Source organism: Gossypium arboreum, chromosome 9 (genome assembly GCF_025698485.1).
Source record: "Gossypium arboreum isolate Shixiya-1 chromosome 9, ASM2569848v2, whole genome shotgun sequence".
NCBI lineage: Eukaryota > Viridiplantae > Streptophyta > Magnoliopsida > Malvales > Malvaceae > Gossypium > Gossypium arboreum.
The window spans coordinates 5,520,676-5,532,934 of NC_069078.1; the positions used below are offsets into that span (position 1 = coordinate 5,520,676).

Sequence of the window (12,259 nt, forward strand, 5' to 3'; positions counted from 1 at the left end):
ATAAAAAATTATGCGTATCAATCATTTATTTATTTAACTTCAAGTCATTTGCAAACACTATAGTATAGACTCTCACTAAGTTCATGTGAATTTACATGTGTTTTACCTTGAATGTAGGGTCAAGGAGTGACTTGAGGATCGTGTGGAGGGATCAAGCCATACACTTCCAAGTCATATGCGAATGGTGTCATGACTATATCATGCATATAGAGGGGCACCCTGAGAGGCTACACCTCGGGGGATTAGTTAAGTGTATTGTTTTTATTTTAGTTTAAAGTTGTAGTATGTGCATACGTACAAGCTTAGCAGGACTAAGTGATCGTAAAACTTTAGTACTTATATAAAAGTGAATTTATTTAAAATAAATTTTTGAATCATGTTGTTGAATCAAGGAATTCTGTTTGATAAATATGAGTTTACAATTTGGCATTATCTGAGTCTTTAACGAAATAAATTTAGAAGTAATATTTTTATTATGGTTTGTTTGTGACATCTAGTGCCCGGATCCGGTGATCGGGTCGAGTATAGGGTGTTACAATTACCAATTTTTTCAATGTAGCACATAACATTTCCCATGTTATACTACAATTTCAACTAAAAAATTTTTTTTGTAATTTTATAATTAGGACTAAAATGACAAATCTTGTAAATATTGAAGGTTAAATTTGTTAATTTTTTAGGTTTAGGATCAAATTGTTAGAATCTGTAAATATTGGAGGGCTAAATTTGGTATTAGGCCAATAAAATAAAGCTCACATTAGACTTTCGTTAGGCAACCAAGGGAAAACTGACTAAAATGGAAAAAATTAATATTTGGATGACTAAAATAGAATGAAGTTAATAATTGGGTCACTATTTTTGTACTTTACCCTTTTCTTTTTGAAAACAAAATAGCGAGGAAATAGTTTTGTCAAGTAAAGTTGGGGCCACTTCTTTATAGCATTGCTTTTTTATAAACATTTAGGCAAATGTTAAATAAAGGCTAACAAAGACTTTGAACTTTCAAGTGAATAGTGGTAGACTGATTTTGGGAATTTTTTCTATTTGCCTTTCTACTTATGGAAATGGTTATTACTTGTTTTCTAAGTTGTTTTGGTCCTCAAGTATTTTCCAAGGCATCAATTGTAAATAATTAAGAGATATGATTTCAAATGTAATTTACTAGTGTATTAGAATACTGAAGCAACGTATTACTAACTTTAATTGCCGAACTGGAAGAGCATCAAAACTTATTTAAATTACCAATCAACTTGAACGAATTTGGATGGAGGAAATACTAGCATAATTCAACCACTTTGTTGATAATACTAGCAGTAAATTTACTAGACAAACTATAAAAGATTTATGAGCAATTTCTTGCTTTAATAAAAATACCATTAATGTCATGATTTTAAAATGACCTAATTTGAAATCAATGACCATAAAAGTGTATGAACAAGTTTACTAACACAGTCGACAATATAATCAGTGGAGTTTTTACTTCACTTTGGCCCACCACCTTTTGAGGGTGTCTCTAGGAATGATCTTCATGCAAAAAATTCTCATGGCAAGCCGTATCGACTGGGCTCAAACCAAAAGATAGAAGGAAGACCTTGACTTCCGAAGTAATGAACTTGTTTAAATTGGATTAAGTTATTACTAGGCTGGAAACCACTGACATACACCATTATCATAACCTACAGAAATAAGCTCAAAGATGGCTTCACCTGTTCATTTCACTACCTTTGTTCTATTTCATGTTTTGATTGCGGTCGTGGTTGCCATTGGTCCAACTTTGGGTACTGGTTCAACCACATTGGCGACAACATCCTCCCTAGAGATGGAAGCAGAAGCTCTCCTCCTAACTGGCTGGTGGCATTGGGACGTCAATCACACCCAGGAACATTGCGAATGGCAAGGTATATCATGCAATGAAGCTGGAAGCGTCACCCGCATTGATCGTCCATGGTTAAAGCTTACTGGAAGCATCCCGCCTCAAATAGGTGCTTTCTCATCCCTTAAGTACCTCAATCTTTCTCTCAATAATCTAACAGGTGAGTTACCTCAATCTCTTGGAAAACTTACACATTTAAAAGGGCTCAGCCTTTCCAATAACTCTTTTGAAGGTTCTATCCCTTTAGGCTGGGGAAACTTGAAGAGTTTGAAACTGTTGGACCTATCACATAATCAAATTACTGGTCCTATTCCTTCTACCCTGTGCAACTTAACAAACTTGAAACAGTTGGACCTATCTGGAAACCAAATTATTGGCCCTATCCCTTCTACCTTGGGCAACTTAACCAACTTAGAATTGTTGAACCTATCTGGAAACGAAATTACTGGTCCTATCCCTTCTGCCTTGGGTAAATTAACCAATTTAAAAGAGTTGGACTTATCCTTTAATCAAATCACAAGGGCAATTCCTCCAACTTTGGGTGGCTTAAACAATTTGGAATTTTTACACTTCACTTCAAACAAAATTAGTAGTTTCATTCCATTGGAATTAGGAAACATGACGAGTTTGGTTGAATTGCTTCTCAATGAAAACAAGCTGAAAGGCTCAATCCCTCATGAAATTGGAAACTTAAAGAATTTGGTTGCATTGAATTTAAGTAACAACAATCTCAAGCATCGGATTCCTCAATCCCTAACTACTTTATCCAAATTGAGCTACTTGTACTTGGATTCAAATTTTCTACAAGGTCCAATTCCTAGTGAAATTGGAAACTTGAAGAATTTGTTTGAATTGAATCTAAGTAAAAACAAGCTCAATGGTTTGATCCCTTCATCACTAGCTAATTTATCTAGATTGAGCTATTTGTTCCTTGATTCAAATCTTTTAAAAGGTCCCTTACCATCTCAAATTGGGGGTTGCTTGCAAATATTGTCTTTGAGTAATAATCATATAAATGGAAGCATTCCCTCTGAAATTTTCAGTTACGGTCGTCATACTCTTAATCTCAGTCATAACTTCATCGAGGGAGAAATACCGCATCAATTTGATAGCGATGATAACATCAACATTTTGGATCTTAGCCACAACAACCTAACAGGCATGATTCCTGATTTTTCGTGGCGGTTGGAAGAGCTCAATCTGTCCTATAATTCTCTAGAGGGACCTATTCCAGAATACTTGAGTTCTCAGTTTTCATCTGATTCATTTTGGGGAAACAAGTATTTATGTGGAAACCTACCAGATTTCTCTCCTTGCCCTTCTACACCTATCAACAAGTTAAAAATTGTTGAAATCATTCTTCCATTTCTCTGTTTTTTGGCCTTCTTGGCTTTAGGAGTTTTACTCTTCCTTAGATCCACAGCCAAAGATAACATTCCTGAACCAAATGTCACAAAAAATGGAGATTTGTTCTCAATCTTGAACTTTGATGGAAGAATTGCATTTGAAGATATCATTGAGGCGACCAACGACTTTGACATCCGATACTGTATTGGGATTGGTGGTTATGGTAGTGTTTATAGAGCACAATTACCAAGTGGAAAGATTGTTGCCTTAAAGAAACTACATCGTAGAGAATCAGAGGTCCTAGCTTTTGATAAGAGTTTCAAGAATGAGGCAAAAATGCTATCAGAAATACGACACAAGAACATAGTGAAGCTTCATGGATTTTGTCTCCATAGACGATGCATGTTTTTAATTTATGAATACATGGCTCGAGGGAGCTTATTTTGTGTCTTAGCAGACGATGTAGAAGCAATGGAGCTGGATTGGATCAAAAGAGTCAAGATAATCAAAGAAACAGCATGTGCTTTATCTTATCTGCATCATGATTGCCACTCACCAATAGTTCATCGAGACATATCAAGCAATAACATTTTATTGAACTCCAATCTTGAGGCTTGTGTCTCGGATTTTGGCACAGCTAGACTCATTGATCCTGATTCGTCTAATCAAACAATGCTTGTTGGAACCTACGGATATATTGCACCAGGTCAAGTTTCCAAACTTTGAGTCTGTTTTTGTTTTGTTATTCTACTATTTTATCTACTTTGGGTTCTAAGTATGCCTTATAGGTATTGAAAACTAGACCCCGATTCTTAAATCATAATGAAAAGTGGGATATTAGCTATTTTTCAAATGCTTGTGGTTAAAGACAAGCAACAGTTTATGGATATAGTGCCATGAATTATCACGTGCTGAAGTTCTTTTGTTATAAAGACTGTTGATTTTCTTTTGTTGTTCAATGCAGAACTTGCTTATACTATGGTTGTAACTGAAAAATGCGATGTTTATAGCTTTGGAGTATTGACACTTGAAACACTCATGGGAAAGCATCCTGGTGAACTCTTGGTGTCACTATCGACATCATCTTCCAAGAATATGATGTTAAGTGATATTTTAGATCCACGCTTATCGCTTCCAAGTGATCGAAGAGTGGCAAAGGATATTGTTTTCGCTGCAGCAATTGCCTTTGCTTGCTTAAGGTTGAACCCAAAGCTCCGACCAACAATGAAGTGTGTGTCTCAAGAGTTTCTTTCCCGGAAAAGACTGGTAGCAGATCGTCTTCAAGCTGTCTCTCTGTTGCAACTCAAGGACCATGATTTGTATATGGATGATGAAGGCAGAATTCAATCTCAGAATTTGGGGGAAATTGTTGAAATTCATGCTAGTTCTTCAACTTGATTTTCATCTAACAATGCAAGGCATCTTTGCGTTATTTTATCTTTTATTCCAGTCTTTCCATTCAATATCAATACTTCTAGTAGTGAATAGTGATTTAGAAATCATGTCTTATTAATCAGTACTTTTACAGAAGTTCATGGAGATTAGCAACCATGTTCTGCCAATCATTTTAACCTTGCCTAATGATTTTACCATAAACAGATGAAAGTATAAACAAAATCATTGGATATTTGCATATATTTGACAGATTGTTGCGAATTTGGATGTTGCAAATTCAGCAAAATTTAATTAAACAAGAACAATATTCATACACCTAAATAGTATCTAAAATTTCTGTTCGGTTTAATCAATTTGCGCGTCAAGTAGTTGTCGTAACCACGATGTCTGTACGATTTGGAGAATGAAATCTGATTAAAATAAAAATAATAGAATTAATTAAAATAGAAATAAAAGTAAAAATAAACAGAAATAAAATTAGATTTAATAAATCAATATGATGATATTCTAGCTTTAGGCTCAATTCTGATTTCAAGTTCAAACCGGTTCTTTATAGCAAGTGTTCTTCAACCAATAAATCAATTATAGTGATTGAAGATGCTTCAAACCACCAATCCTTTCATGTATAAATTAATTATGAAAACACCCAACAATTAACTCTTACCAAACGAATAACCACAAAACATGTATCCACAATTTAACTCTTTGATAACATTGTGAACTAAAAGTGCTCAACTCAAATTTGGTGTTGTGTTTATATTGAATCCCTAATAGTCAACCCTGTATAAGCTTATGCTATTTCCACATCATATATTTTTTTCTTCATGCGAACTATTCAACACGAGGAAACCGAATCTAAATATTTTTTTAAATGGGTATCCATGTAAAGCCCCAAAATATAGAGGGTTTGATGAAATAAATAATTAAGAAATAAGTCTTAGTCTTGATAGTTAAGTATTAAGTATACTCCCTGAGATCAAACTCCATCTTTCTCATTTCTTCTCTTTTTTTTCTAAGCAACCTAGGATGAATTTCACATTAGAATAAATAGTATTTAGAGTGTAAATATAATAAGTATGGGTAGTAACTTAATTGGTTAGGCCTTTTCATTCCTTTTGTTACATCCAAAGTTCAAGTCATGTCAACTTCACCCATTTCTATTTTATTTTCGGCAAAAGGGGTAAATTACTTAAAAGATTGAAAATCTAGCTATTTAATCCCATTTCCTAATTACATTAGAATTTTGATTTATTTCTTTTATTCCAATTAGAATTTCTCCCTCTAATCTATAAATATCTTCATCTTTTCTTTTCTCCCCCTTTTCTTTTTCATCATATTTCACATTATTTTATTATTGAAAATTATTTATTTACTTACCCTGGATCAAAATCATTTCTTGTGCAACCCGTTTCTTCACTGGTTGTTGAATTTATCATTGATTCCTTCGAAATTTCATCAAAGGTCTGTAAGTATTCTCATTTCCAATAAGTAGAACCCATAAATTCTAAAATAACATCGTTCTTGTTAATCTTTCAACTCAAATACGAATCTTTTACGAGTTTTCCCAAAAATCTTGATAATTTTGATAAATCTTGGAAACTATTGTTGATTCTCATATAAATCTCGTTTGAAGGACCCATTCCAAGTACCATGGATCATATCTAGGCACAAGGAATGACATTCAAGATCCCAGAGACAAGTGTGTGTTCCTTCGCGAGTAAATCAGGTGAAAATCGAGCCTGGAATAGGGCTACATAGCCAGCCACAAGGGCGTGTAGGCCACCCGTGTGGACCACACATCCCTATTAAACAACTATGTCCCCTTAAACCCCTAGAATTTTCACTTCTCACATGGCCTAGAACCCTCCACACGACCTGCTACACAGTCGTGTCTCCCCTATAGGTTGATTTTTCAAACAACCACAGTCTTTCACACGACCTAGCCACACGGTCGTGTACCCCTTCCAAATGGTCCAGTCACATAGGCATGTGTCCTTTGTAATTCAAAATTTACAGTTTTGACCTAAAATTTTATGTTTTGATCAAATTAGTCCCTAAACAAGTTCCGAACTAGTTTTAGTGAATTAAATTATGCAATTAGGTCCTTGATGATATGAAATATGTTAGAATCCCTGATTGATTAGAATCCCTGATTGATCGAATTAATATGAAATTTATTTTTCTTTATATATATTTGTATGAATTATGAATAGTATATGTTACTATTGTATCTATACTTGCAATCGTATGAATGATATGCCCTATGATACTGTTATCCCAAATATATGAAAAGCATGACTTTTGGCTATTGAGTTGATATGTTATAAGCATATTGATTGCTATTGTATTATCCTGTTAAAAGCATAATTAAGTGCTACCATATTAATCTATTTGAGGTTGCCATATTGCATTGTATGGGGTGGGACGATGTGAATGGAGGAAGTTGAGTAGTTTATCTACACCGTTGAGTGGTTTATCCACATCGTTTGAGCAAATTTTATCTGCACCATTTGAGTGGTTTAACCACACCGTATTAGTAGCTTCAATCTGCATACATGTTGTGCATCCACAACCTTCTGGTAGCTTGTTTGAAAAAAAAAATTGTTTTATCAAAAAAAAAACTCGGTAGTTCATCTACCCATTTTTATTACTGGTGGTTTATCCACAATGAGTGGTTCATCCACAACTATGAGTGGTTTTATCCACAACGATGTGTAAAGGTAGAGAAGTTCTGGAGAACTCCTACTGCGATATGTAGAGGTGAGATAGGAACATTTTCTTAGAAATTGAAATTGCATTGTACTTATAAGCATTTGCATTATTGAGAATATTGAGATATTATGATAATAAGTTAATCTGAAATACCAAAATTTCGAGTTGCTATTCAAATTGTGTTTATCCTTTGAACATTGAGATATATTATGTTGATGAATTGATCTGATTTACCGATATTCTATATGGTTACTTAATTATGGTTTATCCTTTGAAGTTGATATTTTGTATGTTTTGTCTATTGTTTGTACCGATTTTCTTGTGATGGAACTCAGACTGAGCTTCATAGCTCACTCACTTTTTTATTTCCATCTTTTTAGATAACCCACCAAGTTAGGACGCAGACTCAACATACGAAAAGCTCGTCTTGGGTTTATTTATTAAAATATTTTGGATTTATTATTTGAAATTTTCCTTTATTCAGGAACTGTAATATTTTATTTAAATCATGACATGAAACTTAAGTTTTGATTTTATTTAGCATGCATGACGTTTAACTTAATTTAAGATATGATTTTAATTTATTAAACATGAAATATAGTTTTAATAAAACTACGTTAAAAATCACTTTTCTGTTGCTTGGTCATAATTAAATTCTATCTAATAAGTAAGCTAGAAGTTAACTAAATTTTCAATGGTAATTATTCTTTTTCGAGAAATATTAAATTAATCGTATTTTGTCAATCCCATGAGTCGTTTTCTAAAAATAGACTAAGTTTTTTTTCCTAAAGATAAATAAATGTTTTAAAATGACTATTTTACAGGTTATCAATCGTACTAGGCTATTTCAATGGTCGATGTAATTTTTCGAATTCGGGTCTAACGTCTACACCAAGTTAAGGAGGTTACAATCCACATTGTTTCCGCAAGTTGCTAAGTAATAGAGTAGTATTATTTTGTAGTAATAGGTACCAGAAAACTTTTTTATTTTAATTTTCTCAATAAAACTTTATTAATAAAAAAAGTAGTATTGAAAGTAGCATTCAGATTGTTTTAACAAAAAAAAGTAGTAATTTCACTAACAATTTTACCATTAAAAAATTAGTAGAAATTGAAAAAAGAAAAGGTAAGTAGGGTGAGTGTTTGGTCAAAATGAGTAGAGTGAAAAAAATTTGAAATTAGTTAGTTTGATAAGTTCTATGATAAACCATAATATTTATGTAACACCCCCTAACCCCAAACCCTCCCTAAAATAGGGTTACAGAGCATTACCGGACTTATCGGACATTTACAATTAATATACACATAAATACCAACACAACCAGATACACTCATAATTTGCCAAATTTAAACATTTACATATTATCCAATATTTAATTCTATTCAAATATCAAATATCATCAAATAAATCAATTTCATACCAAATTAACCAAATTCTATTATATATCATAACCAAACCTAAATCTATTTATTTCATCCTTAAATTTACAATTTCTAAATGAGACACACACAAGACATCCTAGGTACATGCCTTTACCAATAATTAACACACTTTACCTTATTGAATTAGGAATCGGCCTAGGATGCTGATTCAACGTTCTATCATTACTTAACCTGGGCACGGAAACAAACCGTATGCTGAGTATAGGTATACTCAGTGGTATTTCTATAATCTGAACATTTAATAATATAACAAATACTTAAGATCATACTAACAATTACAATTATTCAATTATTTATTTCATAGATAAATTTCAACTACTTACCATATAAATTCTATATAAATCATATAATAAACACAATAACATAATTGTTCAATTCTTAAATAAATCCATTATTATTTATTCCATTCTTTCACTTACTAATCGGTATAGCTTTCCTTAATTTATTCACAATTCAATATCAATAAACTATATTCAACTATACACTTATCAATCATATTCCATTTTAATCCATTTTAATAACAGTCAATTTCATTTATATCATATCAACTTACTATCCCTAATAGCTTTCACTATATACATATGATTCATATATCTCAAATCACATTTCAATTCATCAAATGGCATCATATATCATCAATTCGAGCTCCAATCATTTCATGAACCTTTGGTTCATGTTTTCAATCTCATATCTCAATTTTCAATTCTCAATTCAATTTCTCGTTTCATTTCAATAGCTTGATCAATCAATTTTATTCGATTTATCTTTTCACTTATTTACCCCTATTAACAAGACTCGGACCTTGGCCGATACACGGATCCAACCAATCACACCAGTTTGGCACCCAATGCCTCATCGGATAGTTCGAAGCAAAGTTGACACCCAGTGTCTCATCGGCCTAGCCGAAGAAAGTTGGTACCCAGTACCTCATCGAATCTATCCGAAGAAATATAATGACATCCAGTGTCTCATCGACTCGAGGTCGAAGTATCTCTGAACTCTTCCAATCCTATGCCATGCCAACTATATCCGACCTAGCCTGATACTGTTAATAGGGTATTTGATTCATTTTCTCAATTCAATAATTCTTTCACCAATATAACATTCTAATAATCACATATATTCACACATTTTCACAATTTCATACTGTCGAAACCATTTTTAAATCGAGTTTTGGAAAATGAGAATCGACTTTAAAAAACAAAAATAGGAGTCGCCACGAACCTTTTTAGGTGTGATTGGATCACCTTTAAAACATTTTGTTTTAAACTCATTAGTTTTGGTCTACGCAATAAAAAGAACGGGTTCGGGAGTCGATTCGCATACAAGGAAGGATTAGCACCTCGTAACGCCCAAAAATTGGTACCTAATTAATTATCAAATGTCTTTAAGGTCGGAAATTTAAAATTTTTAAGATACAATCCTCTTTAAAATATTTTGATTTTGAAAATTGGGATTCACTTGTATCAAAATATTGATACTAAGTTAGCCTTTTTGGAAATCCCTATCTCGAAACGACAAAACGCCACATCCAGTAAGTTAGGACACAACGCTTTAAAATTCCAAGACAGTTGCTCGTTTTTTAAAAATCTTAAAAAACTTAGAAGGGTACTTGACTATTCGAACTCAACGAGAAAAGTTGCAACCCAATAATGTAACGCCCCAATTTTCGGGAATTCTGTGAATGTTGGCAAAATTTCATGCTTTAATTTTGTCATTTGTGAGTGAAATTATGAAATAGGACCTATGTGAAAATGTTTGAAAATGCTATAGGCTAAATTGAAGTGGCCAAATAAATAGGAGTGCAAAAAAGGAGGATTTGCATGACAAACCTCCCATTTTACATGAAGTGGCCAGCCATCATGTTGTTGTAGAGAAAATGTACACTTGATATCCATAATTTATGGTACAAATTGATACAAATTGATAATAGGTTAGGTAAATGTTCCATGATAATGGGTTAGGTAAATGTTTCATGATAATGGGTTAGGTAAATGTTTCATGATAAGAATTTCATGTCTTTTGTATTAAAGAATTAAATGGATGAAATATGAAGTTTTATTAAAAGAAAAAGGGGTGAAAAGAACAAAGTTTTGTCCATCTTTGTTCATCATAGCTGAAAGTTAAAGAAGAGAAAGGAGAGGAGAAAGCTCTTGAGTGTTCGGTCACTTAGGGAAGAAAATTGAAGGTAAGTTCATGGTAGTTGGCTTCTATCTTGATGTTCATGAGTTCTTCTTGATTCTACCTTAACTCTTGAAGCATATTTTGGTTTTTGGTTGTGTTGTGAGCATTTGGTCATGAATTAAAATGAAGGAAATGGTTGTTGTTTCATGTTCTTTTGATGAAAAATGGAAGATATGTGAAGTTGAGCCAAACAAATGAGCATGCATGTGCCTTAGATGCTAAAGGGAAAAATCGGCTAACATGTTGTGCTTTGAAATGATGAAATGGAGATTATGCTTAAGTAAAAATCATAGATATGTGATGATTGATTGGTGATATACATGTTTAAATAACATGCATGCAAGATAGGTGTATGAAAGAGTGATTTGGTAATAAATCTGCTTGGGACAGCAGTAGTAACGTGACTTTGGAAAATCACCATAAATTGTGGGAGATGAATTAGAAGCTGAATAAATTATGTAATTAAAGCTTAATGAGTCTAGTTTCAAATGAAATAAACTAGAACATATTTTGAATTCTGTACAATGAGAAATTTGATTTGTAATGAAGAGTGGTCAGATTAGTCAAACAGTGAAACATGGGAAAATTTAAGAAAAATATGGTATTGATTGGCCATACCAAAAATTCTGAAAATTTTATGGATAGAAGATATATGAGTCTATTTTCAGGGAAAATTAACAACACTTGATTTGGAGTTTCGTAGCTCCAGTTATAAATGATTTAGTGACTGTTGCTCAGGAAGACAGCTTGCAGTGAAATTATGATTATGTGGTAAACATTGACAAAATTTGTTAATGAGTTGCTTATTAATTTCTTATAAGCTTACTATGATCTGTAGGTGTGGTTGGCGAATATCGTAAGGGGTTAATCGTAGTTTGTATTTGAATAGTTAGATTAACGTGTTAGTAATCCAATTGTAGGCGGTTCGTGTGTGGATCTCGTCAAGATATCGTCGCAAACCGTGTGTAACTAACACCCTCTTTCTTAGTCTAGATCGGCAAAAGTCGAAAAGTCGAAATGCCAAAACCGGTATTTTGTAGATTTGCAGTGTGCGAATGCTCGTTAGGTAAATCAATTAATGTTTTTGGTAAGCTGCAATGTTTGACTGCAAAGTGCATGATTTTTGTGCCCTCGATATTTTTGGGCTTAATGGGCCAAAATTAGAATGATGGGCCAACGGGCCCAATTCGGTAAGAACCCTCGGTAGTGATTCTATTAGTACGTGAAAGGTAGGAATATGCATGGAAAACCCTAAAATAGATAAATTACTGAAATACCTTTAAAAGTGAAAAATTTACAGTTTTA

At 33.0% G+C, this 12,259-nt stretch overlaps 1 protein-coding gene across 1 annotated transcript; it reads left to right on the top strand.

Annotated features, from left to right (window-relative positions):
• Positions 1-1,600: 1,600 nt before the first annotated feature.
• LOC108459289 (MDIS1-interacting receptor like kinase 2-like) lies at positions 1,601-4,876 on the top strand. The gene is made up of 2 exons (XM_017758634.2): positions 1,601-3,926; positions 4,185-4,876. Exons 1-2 carry the CDS (start codon positions 1,697-1,699, stop codon positions 4,616-4,618), a joined length of 2,664 nt encoding a protein of 887 aa, XP_017614123.1. The 5' UTR covers positions 1,601-1,696; the 3' UTR covers positions 4,619-4,876.
• Positions 4,877-12,259: the final 7,383 nt, after the last annotated feature.

Coding starts and splice junctions, on each gene's coding strand:
- LOC108459289 (XM_017758634.2), top strand. CDS start 1,697: ATGGCTTCACCTGTTCATTTCACTACCTTTGTTCTATTTCATGTTTTG. Junction 3,927..4,184: donor CTACGGATATATTGCACCAG/GTCAAGTTTCCA, acceptor TGTTCAATGCAG/AACTTGCTTATACTATGGTT.